Genomic DNA, 21,366 nt, shown 5'->3' with positions numbered 1-21,366 from the left:
TCGGTCACGTGACCGCGTGGGGGGGCCCCCCCCCCAACCCTGCCACCAGCCTGAAAGGCCTTGCGATTGGTTCATCGGGCTGGGACGCTAGCTCACCGTCCAATCCCCGCCCGACTTCGCAGCTCGCGAGGTTTTGCGGATGTTGGCGCCTCTCAAATCCCACAATGCACGGGGGCGGGAGGGACGTCGCGGATTGGCTCGGCCTGGCGCGTCATCTGTCTGCGACGCCTGTCGCTCTGGGCGCCTGGAGCCTTTTGGCGGGCTGTGGCTTCCTGCAGGATGGGGCTGCCATGTCTGCCTCTGGGCAGGGCGCTGCTCCGTCGCTGTGTCCTCCTGTGGAGTCCTGGGTTCCTTCCGTCGCCGCTCGGCCGGCGTTTGTCGCAGCTGGGCTGAGCCTCATTCTTCCCGCAAACACTGACCCAGAACTGGGGGAGGGGGCTGGGGGACAGCGGCGGCGGTGGGGAGCGAACGGCCTAGCTGGGGAGACGGGGAGGCGGGCGAGGACCTAGCTGTGAGCATCAGGGAGAGCGGAGACAGAAGGACAAGTAGCAGTGCGCCAGAGGGGCACGGGGAGAGCGTGGTGGCGGGCTCCCGGGCAAGGCCCAGCGTGTCACAGGCGAGCAAAGCGGGCGGAGGAGCAGCCGGGATCCCGGGGGGTGGAGCGGGGGCGGTCTGCTGGGCAGCTTGTGGGCTCATCTGTCGAGTGTCGTCAGATTTCTCTGCTGCTGGGAGGGACGCAAGGGCGGGCAGGCAGGCGGGGGTTGCCCAGGAAGGGGGGCAGTTGAGCAAAAGCTGGCTGTAGGCATCTGGACGCGCGAGCGAGCCTCCCCGGGCTCCGCTCGGCCCATCTGCAGTGTGGGAACTGGGCGCTCTGAGGTCCTCCCACCTCATCCAAATTTAGCAACGACCTAGGTAGGTGAGAATTTACAAGGGATTACGACAGGGAGCAAGGCGGTGTGGGAGTGAAACAGACATGGGGGAGCGTGGGAATAGCAGGATCTAGGGGCCGGCTTAGGTGACCGCCCGCCCCCAGGTCAGGCCCTGCCCCGAGGCTTCAGGCTCTGCCTCTTTAGCTTGGGGAGAGCAGTAACGTGCCAGGCGGCACCAGCTTTGGGCTGTTTGTGGGGGGGGGGGGGTACCCTCCATAGCCAGGTGATGGCGATCTTGAACAACAGTTTGCATATAGATAAGTTACTCTGGAAAAACACTCAAGCTGCTAATGAGTTCCACCTCTGGGGAGAACCGTGCAGGTGGCTGACCGGTGTGGCAAGGACGGGCTTAAGGATGGTGTTTCACAGTTCTTGAATTGAGAATTTTTTTTATTTTAAACCAGAGCACGGGTACTGGCAAAACAGATCATTTGGAGAGTGTGTTGTTTTGTCCAGCCCTCATCACACTGAAAGAAGCTTTGGTCTCTTTCCCTGTTTTTTTTTTTTCCTTTGCCTCCAGGGTTATTACTGGCACTTGGTGCTTGCACTAAGAATCCTCTGCTCCTGGGGGTCACTTTTTTTTTTTGTTGCCATTTTTGTTGCCCTTGTTACTATTGTTACTGTTGTTGTCGTTGCTGGGCAGGGCAGAGAGAAATCAAGAGAGATGCAGAGGGGGGGAGAGATAGACACCTGGATACCTGCTTCACCATTTGTGAAATGACCCCCCTGTAGGTGGAGAGTCAGGGGCTCGAACCGGGATCCTTATGCCGGCTCTCTTTTTTTCCCCCTTTTTGTTGCCCCTTTTATTTTTGTTGTTGTTATTGCTGTCATTACTGATGTCATTGTTGGATATGACAGAGAGAAATGGAGAGAGGAGGGGAAGACAGAGAGGGGGAAAGACAGACGCCTGCAGACCTGCTTCACTGCCTGTGAAGCGACTCCCCTGCAGGTGGGGAGGGGGGGGGCTCAAACTGGGATCCTTACGCAGGACCTTGCGCTTTGTGCCCCGTGCGCTTAACCCGCTGTGCTACCGCCGACTCCCTGAATTTAAAAAATTTATTTTCCTTTTTGTTACCCTTGTTTATTATTGTTGTAGTTATTGTTAATGTTGTTGTTAGATAGGACAGAGAAAAATGGTGAGAGGAGAGGAGGGGAAGACAGAGAGGGGAAAGAGAGACACCTGCAGACCTGCTTCACCACCTGTGAATCGACTCTCCTGCAGGTGGGCTCAAACCAGGATCCTCAAGCTGGTCCCTGCGTTTCGTGCCACGTGTGCTCAACCCCGCTGCGCTACCGCCCGACTCCCCGAATTTGAGTCTTTATGTCCATGGTTTTGGGGATAAATGAGAGTGTTAGAGGGGCACTGTGAGATCTTAGGACCCTGCTGAAAGCCCACTCGACTGTCCCAGATAGAGGACACAGACTGCAGAAGCAGAGCTTCGCCAGAGCTGCTGAGCTGGGCTGCACGCATGATGGTGCTCCCTACCTGGGAGCTCTCGCTGGACTAGATAAATCCATCTTCCAAAAAGCAAAACAATTCTCTTAGTGCCTGGACTGGGAAGGTGACTCAAGTGTGTTGTGCGGGCCTTGCAAGGCCCCGAGTTTGGTCCCGACACCACTGCTGCAAGTGAAGGAGCAGGGCTCTGACCATTTCTGTAAACCTAACACCTCCCAGGTGGGGGGCCAAGTGTGAGGGCTGCAAGAACCCCCCACCCTCACCCTAGTCGCCTTCAGAGCCGGGGATGGAGAGTTGGCACCCAGGCATGGAGGGCTGCGCTCAGCTTTTTGTTCATGGCAGCCGGACACCTGGCAGCTCAGAGGGTGCCGAGCGGCAGGCTCCTCACCATTAGGGACAGAGAAGCCAGCTGCCTCTGTCAGTTCCCCAAGTACCCTCTCCTGCAGGGAGCCAGAGCCAGCGAACACTTCACACAGTTCACAGCCGCAGCCTGGTGCAGGTGCCCACGTTCACTGGGAAACCCTGGGCATCAGGCTCTTCCCAACCCCCCTCAGTGCCCTCTGGACGGCTTCCTTTTCTGAAAAATTCCGGGGCCAGCTGGCGGCGCACCTGGTTGAGCACACGTCACAATGCTCAAGGACTCGGGTTCAAGCCCCTGGTCCCCACCTGCAAGGGAAAAGCTTCACAAGTGGTGAAGCTAAAGATAAGATAACTAAAGATAATAAAGAAAAGTTAAAAAAAAAATTGCGCAGTTCTCGCTGGTGGAAGGGCCCCTGGTCCTGGCATGGGTGAGAGCACCCAGGCTGCTGTCTGGAAGCTTCCACCGCCTGGGCTGGCTGGATCATCTCTGATCACCATCGGACTCGGGTGAAAGCCCTGAGGAAGGACGTGTGTGTGTGTGATGCTGCCTGGCAGAGGGAGGGACAGATGTCTCTTGTGCCGAATGTGGCCGGGTGCCTGAGTACTGGGAGGAGGGCGGGTGTACTGGCCTCCCGGCACGCTCTGTGCTGCGTGGGTGACCGTGCTCCAGTCTGGCTGCTTTGCAAGCAGCAGCCTCCCTTCTGTGAGCAGTCGGTGTCGGGGGCCGAGTCGCCTCCTGTGGCCCCGTTAGGAGGGGCTCTTCCTCCTTTAGCCACGTGCCTGTTTGTCCGTGGAGTGTGGCCACCTGCGTGTGATGCCTTCCCTTCCTCCTCCACCCCCCTCCCCTGTAACACCAGTTTTCCAGTCTCAGGGATCAACAGTATGTGGCACCTGCCTGTCTGCAGGAGGGGCGTCCTGCTTGGAGCAAGTGTGACCATGTCATCGTCCTTTGCGGACTGAACCAGTCCTCACTATGATGAGGTGCCCCCAGGACTGTATTTAGAATGTGAGATATTATTTAAAGTTTTGATTATATATAAGGATTTCATGAGAGAGAGAGGGAGTGAGGGGCACGCGTCAGAGCACCAGCCTGGTACCGCGACGCCAGGTGTGCCAGTCTGCGGAGGAGGCTTCTCGGCACCCCTCTCCCTCATGACCCAGCTCCCCGTGCTGGGGCTGGCTGGGGTTCACTACGTGGAGGAGGTAGCACCTTCGGTGTCTCACCAGATGTAGAGGAGGTGACGAGTGTGCCTGCGCCCGAGTGTGTGTGGGGGGGCTGGCTACATGCAATTCTCCAAAACACCCCACGGCCACCAGGTGCTCAGACCAAAGCCACTCGGGGCCCCCTAGCCGCACGCTGCCTGGGACCCAGTCTCTTCTACCACCTGGCTCCCAGAGCTGCTTCTCAGGCACAGGAGTCTCGGGGAAGGGCGCCACAGGCTGAGGGGCAGGCCTGCAACCCAGGGTCAGGCCAGTCTCTGCTGTGTCTGAGGAGACCCTCTTATTCTGGCGCTACCTCTATGGGCTTGTCTGCAGTGAGGATAACGAGCTCAGAGCCCAAGCTAACCTTTTCATTGATTCTACTGTCTTCTCAGCCTCACAGTCTGAGACAACTTTTTCAGATAGAGGAGAGTGCCAAAGAAACCATAGCACTGAAGTGTCCCCTGGCGTGAAGGGGACGGGCTCAAACCTAGGGGAGCTATCTTCTGGCCTGCAACACCATTTCCGTGCCTTGTGTCCTGATGTACACGTCTGCCGGCTCAGTGAGCTTGAGGTCACTGCACTTCTTCCACTCAAGGGGCAACAGTGGCCCCAGAAGTGGCACAGTGGAGTGAGCTGCCCAGCGTGGGGCATCCAGAGCGCTGCTCTGGTTCTCGCTGGATCTCTCGTTAAGAAAGTGACCAGTCAGCTTCTGGATCACTCTGAGGACTTGCCTGCTAGTGGCAGCTTGCCCGGCTGGGGGTGCGGCGCCCCCTGGATTGGCCCCGGCTCCCAGCACCGCCTGGCCCACTCCACAGCTCAATGGAGTGTCATGATGAGTGAGAAAAGTCACATGTTCTTTATTTAGTCCATATAGTACACCATTTTTAGAGTTTCTTTGAAATTAGATAAAAGAGCATAGTAAATGGCGAGTGTATGAAGTTTTCTCTTCATAAACAATGTCGAAACAGAAAGTTCTGAATTACAAAATGTTAAAAAATATGCAGGTACTTAACATTTCACTCAAGCATAAAGTTACAGATATTTTCTAAATAAAAATAATTGTGCCACTTACCTATTTTTGCAGTTTCTATGAACTTTTTTTTTAATTCTGTACATAGGACATTTTGTACAAAATATGAAGTCTACATTTTTATTACTTATTACCATAAAACAAAGATACAGTGTATGTACAATATTAAAAGGAAGCTGTACTAAAGCTTGGAATAGTGACATTTCTGACGGACAGATATTTTGAAAGAGAAAATGCCAAACACAGAGCTTTATGAAGAGGAACAGTCACCAGTTTATTTTCGATGCACTAACAATATAGAACAAACACTGTTCTATAGAATCGCATGTAAGCTGTACAATTAGCACAGGGAATCTGAGTACTAACTAGGAAAACCGTAGGACAGAATGTTAAAGTAATACTCTTGTTAAAGAAAATTACCTCATCTCAAAACTTGTTACTTTTCCCTTTTTGGTGAATGTTTGTCTTCAATAAAGAATAGAAATAAAAGGTAGACCAGAACAAAACAAACAAAAAAGATGTTCTCATAGGTTGAGTTTTGTACGATCACCCAAACATTGATATTTTGCTTTTGCCCTAGAGCAAAAGACTGTCTTCCCAGAAACATCTCTCACAAACATACTGAACATTCAAAATCAAGACTATCTGAGCATTTATCAGCTAAAGATGGAAGTTCAAACAATGGTATGTCAAAATACAAAGACGCTGCTTTATACAAGAAAAAGCACCCTTTTTCCCTCAGCAGGAGAAGGCATCTAAACTAATTTCAAAATGGCAAAGTGGGCAGACACGTGTCAAGTTTCTCAGGAAGTGCTTCTTCTCAAAGTGGGCAACCACTGAATTGAGTACTTGCTTGTCATACCGGGGACCCCCCTTCCCACCAGTGATTTTCCTTGGAGATTCAAGGAGACAGAACACTGTCCCTGCCGTGGGATGGGAGCAGACAGCAGACGTGCTGGGGTGCGTGGGGAGTTCGTCTGCACTGCTCAGCGCTTATGGAGGCCGAGACAGAGAGACAGGTGCTAACCGAAGCCACGCTTTACCTCTTATGCGTCAAGACACTTAACACGAAGTGTAGGAGCTGATGCCAGAGACACAAGAAAGAAACTAGATCCCTTGTTTAGGAGAGCAGGACATACCTCAGCTTCCCAGAACACACAAATCAAAACACTGGCTGCCCTGAGAGAGAGAGAAAGAGAGCAAGTACTAAAGACTGAAGCTTTCTCTCCTCACGCCATTTCCATCCAAAACAAAAACAGCTCCGGAAGTACATGCAGGGAGTCTCAGCCAGACAGCAGCATTTGAAGACCTGCGCGAGCAGCCGCTGCCTATCGTCTGAGGTGTTTAGAGTGTGCTCTCTCCTGAGAGGACCAAGATCCACTGGAGTTTACCTCTGCCTGCGTCCCGGGAGCGCTTAGGGCTGCCCTCTCATGCTCTTCTCATGACCTACGCCTGGAGGCGCTGTAGGCCACCGACTGGCTTAACTCAGTGACTTCCTCCTAACTTTCTGTGAATCGGAATCTTCAGAAGCCTAGTTCTACTAACTCAAGAGTCTTGTCCAAAGGGCAGAGACGGCTGTGAGTTGAGAAAAGGAATTCTGAAAACAAAAGAGTGAATACATAATTTTCAACCCCAATTCCAGTCAAGGTGGATGGAGAAGGCTCGTTTTAGAATGAACTTCTCCTCCGAGCTCCCTCCTGGAATCCTGGTGCTGCATACCGCAGACTCGGGAATATGGCTTTAGGATACACCTACAGGAACCGGGGCACGGCATCCCGGTCGCTGATCAGAGCAAAGAAATACCTTGGGAGAGAGTCCCAGTGCGGGGGGGATTGTCACGCCACTTTTCCAATAAGCCCTGTTACGAAGGAAGGTGAGAGCAAAGAACCGTGTCAGTGAGGTAAAGAAAACAGAAACAGGAGAAGTAACAGCTGGCGTGACACACTCACAGGGAGACAGATGCAAAGGCTGTAAAGTCTAAAACATAAGCAATACTTTTTTTAAAAAAGTGTTCCTCTGATTTGAAAAACATTGATAGGATCATAGAGCCACCTACTTTAACTGACTGAAAATTCCACTTGGGTAGAAGGTGGCGATGGTGAGGACGCTTTCCTTAGATCGGGGACGAGTCTGAGTGGGGACTGTGCCGGTCGGCCAGTCGTGCCGACCTGGAGGGGAGGGACAGTGGGCGTCGTTGCTGAGAAGTCACCATTGTTTGAACTCCTAATCTCAGCTGAAGTGGGAACGCGTTATTGCCTACAGAATGGGGTCGCCGGAAGCTGTGACTGGGAGTGGGCTGATGGGCATGGCACAGAGAGTATGTGTTTTCTACAGAATCCAGAGAGGCAGGCGCTGGGCCCTGGCGACTCTGCCCAGGCTAGTGCCCGTCCTGGGGCACCAGCTCCTCGGCTCGGCAGTGAGCCTCCAAGGCGCTCATGGTGTGAAGGTCCTGAGGCAGGTCGGACTTGCGGCGCACGATAGGCCGCTCCTTCTTCGCGTCTTTCTGGGCCTGGAACAGAAAGGCAGGGCTAAGCTGACTTCGGTGCTGTCACCGAGGGCCAGGGCGGTCTCCTTGGGCTCCCCTGCGAGGCCTAAGGCCCAGGCAGAGGGGCCTGGCTTTCCCCGGCCACTGAACAAAAAAGGCCTGTCCTTGAACTGTCAGGCCAGCGGGAGGGGCGGTGTGGCCAGGCCTGACCCAACTCCATCTTTCACACTGAGGTTTTTGGAGTACTAGAACCTCGGTTAGGCAAAAACACCAGTTTCACATTTCTGTCAGGGCCATTATTATATGGCTACATCCTTTATGGGAATGTATAGAAAGTTAACATTTCCATCCTTAAAAAAATAATTTAGATCTAAAAGGGACCAGGTGGCGGCGCCCCTGGTTAAGTGCACCCACTACAGTGCACAAGGACCTGGGTTCAAGCCTCTGGTCCCCACCTGCAGGGGGAAAGCTTCACGAGTGGTGAGGCAGGGCTGCGGGGCTGCGGGCGTCTCCTCCTCCCTTCTCAATCTTTCTCCAAACATAATTAAATAAATTTTTAAAAAGTTAAAATTTCCTTTGGAGGGAAATTAAACAATTGAAAAGCATTATCTCAATCGATTTAATATCAATGGAGGATCTAAGACTTCCATCAAGTCTGGGAAAAAAACACCACTTAAAATAAAGAGGTGTTAAATGTGGGGAGGAAGAATCTAAAATGTACAAAAACTGTAATAGTGCCGGGAGTCGGGCGGTGGCGCAGCGGGTTAAGCCCACGTGGCGCAAAGCGCACGGACTGGTGTAAGGATCCTGGTTCAAGCCCCCGGCTCCCCACCTGCAGGGGAGTCGCTTCACAGGCAGTGAAGCAGGTCTGCAGGTGTCTGTCTTTCTCTCCCCCTCTCTGTCTTCCCCTCCTCTCTCCATTTCTCTCTGTCCTATCCAACAACGATGACATCAATAACAACTACAACAATAAAACAACAAGGGCAACAAAAGGGAATAAATATTTAAAAAAACTTAAAATGAACAAATCTTAATAATACCCAACAACTGTAATTACATATATATATATACACACACACACACACACACACATATATATATATATATATATATATATATATATATATATATATATACACACACATATATATAAAATTTCCCATTACTATTAAGAGGCGAAGATCAAGACGTCCCTTTTTATTCTTCTGAAGTTTAGGGAATCTGAGTTCTGCATGAGAATTTGGAGAACCGTGTCTGGAAGGGGGGTGACATGGACAGGCCACACCCCAAAGCACCCATCTTGAGAAGTACAGGTAGGTATACAAGGCACTTGGCTTTGAAGTGGGCCCACGGCATTTACAGTCATATTCTGGAAACCAACCAATAAAGTCTCAATCTTCCTAGCTCAGAGTGTGACGGAGAAGACAGCTGGTTACTCGACTTCCTGCCTGTTCGGGGTCCTTGTCTATCGTACCAAGAGCAAAGTAGCTACAGCTGCTTCTCGCACTTGCCTCATCTGGTGTTGGTGTGGTAAGGAAAGTGTACTTTGCTCTAGTGGGAAATTCAAGTATCTTTGGAAGTCAAAGAGATCGCTCAGATATTTGCAGTTAGTAGTATTTCTTCTTGTCTCTAGAAACAGCGATGGAATTAAGTGTTAGTATGAACTGCCTGTGACTTACTCTTGTTAAGAGTAAGCTTTACAAGTGTTACTAGGAGGAGGAGGCGGCTTGGCCCGTGTGCCCTGGGGTCTGGTAGCGGATAGCTTCAGCAGGACCATCCAACTGGGAGAGCCAGGCTTGGAAGGGGCTTTCTCTGGCGAAGAGTATTGGCCTTCGACCCACAAGAAGTTCTGGGCAACGTCTACCCTGAATTTCCTGTTCATTCTCAGTTGGGTTGTAAAATAAGACAAAGCGAAGCAAAACCAAACCAAGACTGACGTGCTTCAGCTATCCCGCTGCTGCTGCCACAGGCATGGGGAAGAGGAGATGTTTCTGTAGGAAAGAGGCAGCCGTAGAAACTGGAGCTGGACTTGACAGAGATGAGACAGGTGAGAAAGGAACATGATGGATCTAGTGCTTCTGAAGGGACACGGCAGAATGGATGCGAGAAAGCTCTGCTCTGACGTTGTGTGTGTGTGTGTGTGTGAGATGGGGGGAGTGCTCACAAGGGACCAGGCGGGCAGAAGCAGGAGGGGGGCAGCCGGTGGGTGAGGGCTGCACGCGAGTGAGCGAGCATGAGGCAGTGGGCAGAGGAGACAGGCAGGACAGACAGACGGGGGCCAAGAGTGTGAGCAGCGTGTGTGCAGAGGGGGAAGCGGGGAGCGTGGCCCGCGCAGCTCACAGCAGGCCCACCAGGCCGGAACACCAGGGGCTGGGCCTGCTTTCACTACCGGAGATATTTCTGTCCGCACCACCACAAGCTGGGATGACACAAGAAATACTTCACGTACACGGCATTAACTCTTCAATTCTGGAACTTGTGTGCTCCACACTTTCGCCACCACCCTGCCCGGATGATAGACTTTTTTAAAAAAAAAAAAAAAAAACCGGCTAGAGACAGAGAAATTGAGAGGGGAGGGGCAGATGGAGAGAGACAGAGAGACACCCGCAACCCTGCTTCACCATTTGTGAAGTCTTCCCCCTGCAGGTGAAGACTAGGGGCTCGAACCCAGGTCCTCGCACGTTGTGCTGTGGGGACCAGGGCCCCGCTCGCCAGTCCTGTCCCTGAACAAAAGCCGTAAGTACACGCTGTGTGTGGAATAAGGAATACCTTCGCTGCCCACCTTGCGCCTTTCTTTTTTTTAAAATATTTATTTATTTATTCCCTTTTGTCGCCCTACCTTGTGTCTTTCTACACCTTCTTTATGTGCACGCCTGACACAGCTTTCCTCCCGACCGACTGTTAAAAATGAGAATTGCAAACATTTTTAAATACCTGATAGAAATGTCATTCACGTGAAACGTATGCGTTTTCTTTTATAGTCTACATTATGGTTCGAACAAGTAAGCTTATTTTTTATTTGCTTTTCTTTTTCTTTTTTTTTTTGCCTCCAGGGTTATTGCCGGGGCTTGGTGCTTACACCACGAATCCACTGCCCCTGGGGACCATTTTTTCCCCTTTTGTTGCCCTTGTTGTTTCATCACTGTTGTGGTGATTATTGTTGTTGGTTGTTGCTGTCGTTGGATAGGACAGAGAGAAATGGAGAGAGGAGGAGAAGACAGAGGGGGGAGAGAAAGATAGACACCTGCAGACCTGCTTCACCGCCTGTGAAGCAACTTTCTTGCAGGTGGGGAGCCGGGGGCTCGAACCGGGATCCTTACTCCGAGAGTCCTTGTGCTTCGCGCCACATGCGCTTAACCCGCTGCGCTACCGCCCGATGCCCTTTATTTGCTTTTTAAAGCATTTCATTTATTTTGGATAGAGGCAGAGAGAAGTTGAAAAGGGAAGAGAGAGGGGGAGAGAGACGCCTGCAGCCTCACTTCACCGCTCGTGAAGCTTTCCCCCAGCAGGTGGGACCAGGGGCTTGAACCTGGGTCCTCGAACACCATGATGTGTGTGCTCTACGCCACCGCCTGGTCCCTAACAGGTAAAATTGTGGTTGATGGTCTCCACAAAGTTCCAGCCAGTTATGTCCCACCGGCAGAGGCTACACTCCCCAACCCTTTTTTCCTTTTGAATTTTAAAAAAATTATCTTTAGTTATTTATTGGGTAGAGACAACCCGAAATCAAAATGGATGGGAGTGACAGAGAGGAAGAGAGACAGAGAGACACCTGCAGCCCTGCTTCACCACTTGCAAAGCTTTCCTCCTACAGGTGGGGACCGGGGCTCAAACTGGGTCCTTGTGCCCTGTGCATGTGCGCTCCACCGAGGGCGTCACCACCCGGCCCCTCTCCCTAACTCTGCAGAGGCGGATGATCACCTATCCTGCAAGTCTTGAGTTGACATCTGTCATTAAAAAAAAAAAAAAAAAAAGTGCAGTGACTTTGGAGAAATGAAATCAGCTACCCACAGGGTGCTGGGGGCAGCTCACCCGGTAGAGTGCACAACCTAGCACGGGACTGAGCCTCCAGCTTTTCGCGGGCGCACCTGCTCAGGGAAGTATCAGGGGTGCAGTGATGCTGCTGTGTCCCTCCTCGCTTCTCTCTGTTTCTCATACTCTATCTAAAAAAAAGGCAAATAGAGGGAGTCAGGCGGTAGTGCAGCGGGTTAAGCGCACATGGCGCAAAGCCAAGGATGGCGGAAGGATCCCGGTTCGAGCCCCCGGCTCCCCACTTGCAGGGGCGTCGCTTCACAAGTGGTGAAGCAGGTCTGCAGGTGTCTGTCTTTCCCCTTCTCTCTCCGTTTCTCTCTGTCCTATCCAACGACAGCAACAACAACAGTAATAATAACAACCTCAACAACGATAAAAAACAAGGGCAACGAAAAGGAAATAAATAAATATAAAAAAAATAAAAAAGGCAAACAGACGGGCTCGCTGCAAGCGGTGGCACCGCGCAGGCGCAAAGCCTCAGCGAGAACCCTGGTTGCGGGCAGGCGGCGTAGCGAAATGACACAAGCCTTGTCTAAAGGCCAGGAGCATGGAGACTGTTCCGACTACCAAGCACAAAACTCCAAGAGCCAGAATCTGGGAAGCACCTCAGCAGGAGATGTTGGGCAGATGTCCTGCTATTTTTCCCTTGTGGAGTGTCAGAAATGTGGACTGGGCTGAGCAGCAGAAGAGCTCTGTGACCCGACCCTCACCACAAGGAAGGTCTGGTGCTGCGGCCTCACTCACTCTGTCTCTGTCTGCATAAATGAATGAATGAAGAAACAGATGGATGAATAAATGAGACCGACTAAAAACTGGTCTGGAGAGGTGGTTCAGGGATGCTGTTATGCTTGAGGTGCTGCGTTGACTCCCTGGTGAACAGAAGCCAAAACAGTGAGGATCAGAAAGTTCCCCCAAACCCTGACTTTCAGCTATAACATCTTATGCTAGTTTGGGCTCTAGATTATGTACATAAATGTCTCTTGCATCTTGATGCCTTCTCTTTAACAACTGTTTAGGAAGTAGGACTTCAAACATCTTTTTACAAAATTATCTTTTATTTATTGGATAGAGACAGCCAGAAATCGAGAAGGAAGGGGGAAACAGAGGGGAGAGACAGAGGCACCTGCAGCCCTGGACACACTGTCACATGTGCACTCAGCCAGGAGCTCCACCCCCAGCCCCGACTCCAAACGGCTTCCAACTAAGAAGTCTACTGTCTCAAGTGTCATGCCCGGTACCACACTATTCAAGTATTTCCACCTAGACAGGTTGAGATGGGGGTGGGGGTGGTTTCTGATTCACCTATGCAATCTATAATAAATGTTGAGATGGGGCAGTGTTTTGATTCTTCTAGGCCTTTTGCATTTCCATATGAATTTTAGAAGCAATCTGACAAATTATTTAAAAGCGAAAGCATGCTGGGACTCTGACTGAGGACATCACTTTGGGTAGAACGGGCATTCACAGAACTGATTCTGCCAACCCAGGAGCACTGCCCACGCAGAACTAAGGGCAGGCAGAGTCATTTCTATAAGAATGTCAGACACACACACACACACACACACACACTGGTCATATAATCTAATTTCAAGCCATGAAAACAAACCAGTTAGCAAGCACACTGTTGACGTGCTTCAAGCCTGAGCTGAGCAAGCAGGTGGCCGGGGGCTGACCCTTTCACCATCCCCGGAGGAGAGAGGTTTGGATCAAGGGCGGTGAAGACACCATCCAGGCCTTTCTTGGGGATGGCTGTCATATAATGCTAGTCAGCTTCTAGAAGCAACTTCACTCAAGATGAGAACACAATTTTGGTCTGTATCCTTCAAGTTCTTGGCTTCTCAGAGAGGATGCCTTAAATCAAACGATTCACACTCACATTTGGGGAAAGTTTATTCTTTTCTTAGCTTTAGTTATAACCCAAGACAAAGGACGTACCAAAAAAGTACCCCCCCCCCAGGTCTACCATGCTTAATACGTAAAAACTGGCGTAACGATCATGTTCCTGATTAATGATCTGTGACCCAAGTGGCTGAAAATTCTACCCGAGGCTCCAGGCTCACGTGCACAACAGAGGGGTAGGGTCTCTTCCTGTCTACCTTGAGCACACTTGAAGCTACAAAATCAACATGATGACAGAATGGTGGCCCCAAGTGCCTACTTTTTAAAAAAAGTCTTGAGGTAGGAAAAGTAACGCCCATGTGAAAGTAACTGGGCAAAATATTTTTTGAGGCTAAATCGACTTCTTGCTAGAGATGCTGTGAGGAAGTGAGAAGGCCCGGTAACCGGTCAACACAAACTCGGTGTCCGCCTCAAGCTCTGAGGAGCGGATGGGTGCGCACAGCCACCTGCTGTTCATCGCAACTGAAGGCTGGTCTCTGGCGACAGAACGGCCAGGCGGGAAGAGGCCTGGAGGCCAGCGTGCGGGGAGGGAGTCCAGCCCCAGCCGCCCAGCAGGAAAGCACGGGTGGCTGCCAACAGCCCCTTGGCCACATGAAAACAGGCAGACGGGAATTCGTTTTAAGAAAGGAAAGTGACCCCATGTCATCACCACAATACTGTTCCAACACAGAGCCAGCAGGGGAGTCGTGAGAGGCCTTCAGCTCTCTCGGCACCATGTGCTCAGAGTGACACACATGCATCAAGCGCTCGGCAGTCATGAGCTCTGAGAAACATCTGACTGTCTCATCGGGTGCACAACAGCCTTCTTTGAATCAGGACAAATACTGGGGGTGGGAGACAGCTCAGTGGGTAGAGCACATGCCTTACCACACAGGAGGGGCCCTGAGCTTGATCCCCAGCACCACAAGGGAGCACCATGGAAAGCACCAGACATGGTGGAACAGGACTTTGGTGTTTACTCTCTCAGCACCATGGACAGCATCTGGGGGGGGGGGAGGGTGTTCCATGGAGGGTGTCTCTCTCTCTCTTCTCTCCCTTACTAAGTATAACAGATTTAAACGGGGAGGAGGGTCAGGGAAGACTGTCTGGCAGAACTGCACACATGCAAGGCCTTGAGTCCCTTCCCAATGCCACAGAAGAATAAAAACTAAGAAACAAAGCCAAATGACAAAAATTAAAAAAACAAGTCTGGGGAGAATCCTGTTAGCTAAGCTCCAAATGACAGTATGTTGACCACAGTCTGCAAGGATGTCTCCACAGCCGTGGGAACCCTGTGAACCAGGCAGAGAGGCCAGTACAGAGCAGCAGCCGAGGACCCCGCACGCCAGGCAGGGAGCAGACGCTACCTTTTCCACAGCCCCGGTGAATGCAGTCTCTCTCTCTGGGTCCCGAAACAGCAGAGCCTGGTGACATGTGAGCTGGGTCTGCCAGAGCCCCTCCCGGAGCCTGGGTCTCCCAAGGACCAACCCCTCTAAGCTGAGGGGTGGGGTGACTGCAGTGAGACCCAAGGGGCCTCTGGGCCTGAGCAGAAGTCAGAAGTGCACAGAGGGAGGGAGGGAAAAGGCAATCTGCAAAGCTTTTGCCTTTCTGCTCAATGGAACATGAAGAGCAGCTCAGGGATCACTCCCATTAACATCGGAGAACGCAAACTCAGGCATGCACTGTCCCTTAAAAAACGCTCCTTGGAATAGGTCCTCGAGATGGGTGGACACTGTGTCTCAGGGGAGATGAGTGCCAGCCCAGCAGGGGCCCCAGGACCTGCCGGCACCCACAGAGCGGGGCCCTGAGCAGTGAGGAGGGGGCCCCTTGGCCAGAGCGGGGCTCTGAGCAGCGGGAGGAGTGAGTCCCGTGGGCCCTGTGCAGGTTACCTGATGCACCTCTTCGTTCACTGTCTTTCTCAGCATCTGCACGTCTTCAAACAAAGGCCCCTCTGTCTCCATTGCCACCGGTATGCTCACGGTGCTGGCTTGACTATACACCACGTACTGCAATGAAAGCGCGGAGGAAAGCGGCAGGGCTGAGCTTGGGGCTCCGGGCCGGGGCCGGGCTCCCCACCGACCCGCCCTGCGCTCCAGGCTCCAGGTCGAGCTGCAGTGCGGGGAACCCAGGGGGTCGGGGACGGCTGCCGAGCTGCCCACCACCGCGGTGCTTGACCGCAGCCTTTGACCTTCACTCACTCTGCACCCTTCCTCTCCCCGCACTCTTAGCCCATCTCCTCAGCACTCCGCTCAGGCCCCTCGTTAGTCAGCTGCTCACAGTACCCTGCACTCCAGCTCAGCACTGCTGGGTGGGACGGGGGGGGGGCAGCCCCCCCCAGCCCATCTCACTCTCCAGGGGGCCGTGGGCACCTGGCTGAAGCACCTCTAAGTGGCATCAGTTTCCAGCCTCCTGGGTGTGGCAGACTCCCCACCACCCTTCTGGCTCCACACAGCCTGCTTCAGGGCTTCTGGCACTAGAAGCCACATGTGCCTGAGCCCCTGAATTCTGAAGCTCATGTAGTGACAGAAAAGGCATGAACCAAACAGGTCACTCTGCTGCAGGACACCCACCATCACAGCCATGTCTCTGGGGTAAGACACACCCCCTCAGGCTCCGTCTCTCTCTCTCTCTCTCTCTCTCTCTCTCTCTCTCTCTCTCCATCTGTTTATTAACGAGATCAGGGCAAAGCGCAGAAGAGAACCAGAGCGTCACTCGGACACACGCGCTGCATTTCGGGACACTGAACTCAGGACCTCATGCCTGAGAGTCCAACACTTTATAAACACTGCACCGCCTCCCAGGCCGCTCAAGTTACACCTCCAGCCCCCTTGGTGCACCTCCTACCCAGGTCTCTTCTCCCCACCCAGGGTAAGGGAGCCATCAGTCCCCAGCGTCCTGGGGGCCTCTGGGCACCCCACCCATACCACCTCTTTCTAGGCAGGAACTGACCTCTGGTGCCTGCCCCCCTAAGCACGTTACTTGACTGTGTGCTAGCACTGCCCACGGGGGCTGCATCTGACTGACACCACAGGCCCCGGGGACCATGCCATGTCCTCAGCATCTGTATCTCTGTGCTGAGACAGGACTCAGGACTCACAGCCAGGCCCTGTCTGTCCAGTGAAGCCGGCATCTCAGTACTGAGAGAGAAAAGCAAGTGCCAGCAGTGTAGGACCCTGGGAAGGGCCCAGCAAAAGAACTGGGCTGGGGTGACTCTCAGGACAGGGGTGCTGACACCCCTCGGGGGTACACAGCCCAGAGGAGGGGCAGCTCTGTCAGCTTGAGCCTGGGCCGACAAATGACTTGGCAGGGGCTGAGCCACCAGAGAGGCCCTGGCCTGCATGTCCTCGCTGCCCTGGGGGCCACACAAGCCAGAGGGGACTGGCAAGACAACGCTGATGCCAGACCCCTGTGCCAGAAGCTTTGCGAGCCCACGCTTTAGAGTGACGGCCCAGAGGACGCCGAGAAACACAATGAAGCAGCCACAACTAATGAAAGGCCAAGACTGAACGTTCCCCAGGCGCTGAAGCTTCCGGAATCCCCACATCCGGACCTCCAGAAGCCTCCCTCCACACGGGCGTGTCCACACCTCCCTAGGCAGATGGAACGCCGGGTTTTTAAGAAGGAAGGGAAGAAGGAGGCTTCTGGATAAATAGCAGACAGACTGCACAGTCAGGAATCTACTTTAACAAAGGAAGCGAGTAAATCCAGTCTCAGAGGATTTAAACCAGAGAACCCTGTTTACTACAGAAATAAGAGACCTATTACCCAGCAAACCAGCTGCTTTTTTGCTGCAACTGTAAATGGCTTTCGAAGGTCACTGGAATTGTGATTTTTTTTTTTTTTTTTCGGGAGAAGAGACGCAGTCTCAGGCCATCCTCTCCAGCCCAGAAAGCATTTCCCACCTCAGAGACACTGACCAGGGACAGACACGGGCAGACAGGACTCGGAGACGGTCCTGACACAGAGGCTCCCAGACATATGCACACTGAGAGCAAGCATCCAGGAAGAGAACAGGAAGACACAGGAAGGAAAGCCTGGGCCGGCTGGCCAGCACCCACAAACCACTGTCATAGTCAGGAGGGAACAGCAAAGACTTTCATGTGACTTTCCAGGGCATGACGGATGTGTGTTTGAGGAGTGTGTTTGAGGCAGGTCATTGCCCTTCCTGGTGGGGACCCGGCTGGTTTGGTGCGTGGGGTCACCAGGGTCGAAGTGAGCAAGAGCAGCCAGATCGGCCCCCGAGCCCCAACTCTGAGGCCAATGCCCCACTTCCCACACCAACATCGCTCCCTAGAGGATGGCCACCCGCCCACTGTGACAAGCAGCTTCCTGGGCCCTGTGCAGTTTCTTATTCTCTGAGAGGACAGAGAGAAACTGAGAGTGGAGGGAGGGAGACACAGACACCTTTTAGCACTGCTGTGCCACTCCACCGCTCCCTGGTGCAGGTGGGGACCGGGGGCTTGAACCCCAGTCCTCGTGCACGGTGATGTGTGCGCTCAATCGAGTACACCACCCCTGAATAGTATTTCTGTAAGACAGCAAGGAGACACGCTGTTGGCTGAATACTGACGGATGCCTCAGCACCTCAAGACTGTTAGTCCGCCTTCCTATTCTGTAAGTCTCTTGACTGCGGCTTTGTCAAAGGAGATGAGCGCTGGAACCTAGCTAAGTACTTTGCTGCTGCTGCTGCGACCGGGACCCAGAGCCGCATATCCACTGAGCACAGGGACAGACACCACTTGTAACTCGTATTCATGCATCATTTCTTCCACTGTCACAGAGACCGACATCCAGCTGACAAGCTCATGTTTCTGGAAGGACCAGACTGCTCACAGCCCACCTAGTTCACTCTGTTTATCCGTTCAGGCTCTTAGTGCAGCCGAGTGCTTCTCCCATCCATGAAGGGGGAGCTGGGGGAAGCGACGCCGTGGCCACCAGGCAGGTGCGGCCAGTGCAGCAGACACGTTCACAACAACAGCGTTCCGACCACGAGATCACAACTGGGAACCCCCAGACAGCGCCCTGGTAAGAGCCCGGGTTCACGTGGTGTCACATGGGCACTGGAGCCCCCACCACCCCTGGAACAAACACACTGCGACCGCCCGCCCCACTGGGGTGAGAGGTGGTCAGGGCTCACACGACAAGAGTCTGCACCGACAGGAACCAAGCGTCAGGACAGAGAACACCAGCAGCCTCACGCTCACTCGGCTCCCAGCCCGACCTCCTTCCCACGAGAGCAACGTGCTACCGAAGAGAGAGAAGAGGCGGCATCTTCCGCGAGACACACAGGTGCCCATCTCGGTCCAGAACAGAGTTCAAGTCTTGGCTTCTTCCTTCTTGTTTCTTTTTTTTCCCCTTTTCTTTTTTTACCACAGTATGTTCACAAGATTTAAATCTTATTAAATCTTATTTAAAAGAAGAAAGAGATGTATGACTGCTGTGGTAAAACTCTGTGGGGCAAAATAAGTACTGGTGCCAAAGTTGCCAAGTTGTTTTATTGCAGACATTTCACATACAGTGTTAGTGAAGCCGCCCCCCCCGGAAGCCGTGTCCCTATGTATAAAAACACTCGGCGACACTCTAGGCAGTCTCATGTCACTCTCTTTTTTAGTACCTGGGGGTTTGCTTTGGCTAGATTTTCTATTTTAACCCATGCTTCTTCTCGTTCTTTCATTTTTAGCTTCTCTCTGAAAAACAGTAAAACATCATTGTTATTAGGTAAACCAGACAGACAGACAGACAGCAATAACAGGGATAAAAACGAGACAGGCCAGCAGTATGGTCACCTGCCTTTCCTTGGTCTCGCTGGCCGAGTTCCTGTCCCTGACATGGTGACTGAACAGGAAGAAATCAACCGAGACTTAGGGCATCTCCACTGTGCTGTCCCGTCCCTGCCTGGTGGCTTCTCCCGGGAGCTACTGTTGTGACAGGGTCTCCGATGCCCGATGAGCAGGGAGGGCATCACGGGGCAAGGAGCGCTGCGGACGCTGGCCACAGAGGCCAGAACCAGTCACATGACTGCCAGCAAGCCCGCCACTTCACCCCAACTTACTACTGTGACTTCTAGATATTCTCTGGGTTTTCGCCACTCTGGGCTAACTTTTTCAGATAGAAAGAGTGAGAAAGTGACATAGAGAAACCACAGCACTGAAGCTTCCTTCCTTGTGGTGGAGGCTGGGCTCCAACCTGGGCCGTGCACACGGGGAAGCAGCGCACTGTCAAGAGAGTTACTTGCTATTTGCCGCCCTCCTTCAAAGAAATCAGAGCGCTCGTCTCTGGTTTACACCAGTGCCATGATTAAACCCAAGGCCTTTGAGCCACAGGCATGAAAACCTTTTCCCTAATTATTAGGCCACCCAGGGTGCTGTGGGCGGTCCCTTTTCAGAAAGCCCCAGTGTCCGGAGAGGGTCAGCCTTTGGCAGGGCTGGGCCAGGCAGGTTGGAGATCTGAAGAAGCCACCTGTGAGTCTAGGGTCTCTCACACACTATATATTGATCTGTATTTTCCTGTTTTTCTTTTTCTACCCTTCCCAGTAGATAAGCCCCAAAGGGTGGGGTGGGGGATTCCTGTTCCATTCACCTCGTCTGAGCGAGGCGACAACTGGTGTTAACTTGCACTGTAATTGCAATTCCATCCCAAGCTCTTTATCTGAGCCAGCAGCTTCAAGTGACAAGCAAAGAGTAAGATCTGACCATGTAACTGTGAAGGGACAGCAGCTAACAATTAACCCCAGTGTGGCAACCACAGCCTAGGGACACTGTCCCCAAAGAGCCTGGAGTCCAGAGCAGGGCCTGGCGTGCACAGGCAGACTCCAGGGGCCCAGTTGGGCCTCGCCCAGCCAGGGTAGCAGGTACAGGCTGAGTGGGAGAGTCCTGTTTTCACACAAACCTCACAGGAGCCAAGTCAAACTCCTGCCCTGTAAACAATATATCCACACAATATAGCTGCCAAGAGTCTCTGGGGGTGGGGTGGGGTGGGGTGGGTGAAGGTTCTCAATGTGAAATTCTTTTTTGAATGTGAAGCTCCTGACAGCACACACCTTTTGCAAAGGTGGTTTCAGTCGTAGCATGATGGAAACAGCTAATAATATGTAGAGTTACATACGACTCAAACAATATATACGTGTTTATATGCAAACGATTTACATGGATTAACTTGAGACAGAGACACCTACAGCATTACTTTACCACATGTGAAGCTTCCCCCTTGCAGGTGGGGACTGCGGGGGCTTGAACCTGGTCCTTGCGTGAGGTAGGTAGCGCATGCACACTACTGGTACACTGCTGCCTGGCCCTAGAACAGGTTAATTTTAAAACCATGTTTTTTGATAGTAAGTTGTCATCAAGTTTGAAAGTGAAGAACGTCGTTCAGCCAAAGCAATGAGGAAGGGCTGGTTTCTTCTGCGCTAAGGAGCAGAGCCTGGGAGAGGCGGGAGGTGGGGCAACTGGCTGAGAGCACCTGTTAGAATTTGCTATGACGGGAGGCGGGCCGTGGCGCAGCGGGTTAAGCGCAGGTGGCGCAAAGCACAAGGTTGGCATAAGGATCCTGGTTCGAGCCCCCGGCTCCCCACCTGCAGGGGAGTCGCTTCACAGGTGGTGAAGCAGGTCTGCAGGTGTCTATCTTTCTCTCCCCTCTCTCTCTGTCTTCCCCTCCTCTCTCCGTTTCTCTCTGTCCTATCCAACAACAAAGCAACGTCAACAATGGCAATAATAACCGTAATGAGGCTGCAACAACTAGGGCAACAAAAAGGGGAAAAAATGGCCTCCAGGAGCGGTGGATTCATGGTGCAGGCACCGAGCCCAGCAATAACCCTGGAGGAAAAAAAAAAAAAAAAAAAAAAGAATTTGCTATGACCCTGGTTCAATCCCCCAGCCCCCAACTACAGGGGGGAAGCTTTGCAAGTGGTGAAACAGTGCTGCAGGTCTCCCCCCACCCTTTATCTTGTCCTTCCCCCTCGAATGAGCTTTCTTTTTCTTTTTCCTTTTCTTTTTGC

General features: G+C 52.5%; 1 protein-coding gene across 10 annotated transcripts in view; it reads right to left on the bottom strand.

Annotated features, from left to right (window-relative positions):
• Positions 1 to 4,781: 4,781 nt before the first annotated feature.
• PPP2R5C (protein phosphatase 2 regulatory subunit B'gamma) overlaps positions 4,782 to 21,366 on the bottom strand; it is a 146,040-nt gene continuing 129,455 nt past the window's right edge. For 5 of the 10 annotated variants that reach the window (XM_060181045.1, XM_060181042.1, XM_060181038.1 and 2 more), the window contains 3 exons: positions 18,988 to 19,060; positions 15,263 to 15,379; positions 4,782 to 7,487 (listed from right to left, as the gene is read on the bottom strand). In XM_060181045.1, the coding sequence (XP_060037028.1) occupies positions 7,356 to 7,487; positions 15,263 to 15,379; positions 18,988 to 19,060 (322 nt within the window). In that variant the 3' untranslated portion in view covers positions 4,782 to 7,355. Of the gene's footprint in view, positions 7,488 to 10,299; positions 10,362 to 15,262; positions 15,380 to 18,849; positions 19,061 to 21,366 lie in introns of those variants that run through there. The other 5 variants (XM_060181043.1, XM_060181046.1, XM_060181040.1 and 2 more) reach the window with 4 other exon arrangements.

This window comes from Erinaceus europaeus, chromosome 22, assembly GCF_950295315.1.
Source record: "Erinaceus europaeus chromosome 22, mEriEur2.1, whole genome shotgun sequence".
Lineage (NCBI taxonomy): Eukaryota > Metazoa > Chordata > Mammalia > Eulipotyphla > Erinaceidae > Erinaceus > Erinaceus europaeus.
This window is presented reverse-complemented; position numbering and strand designations above follow the sequence as displayed.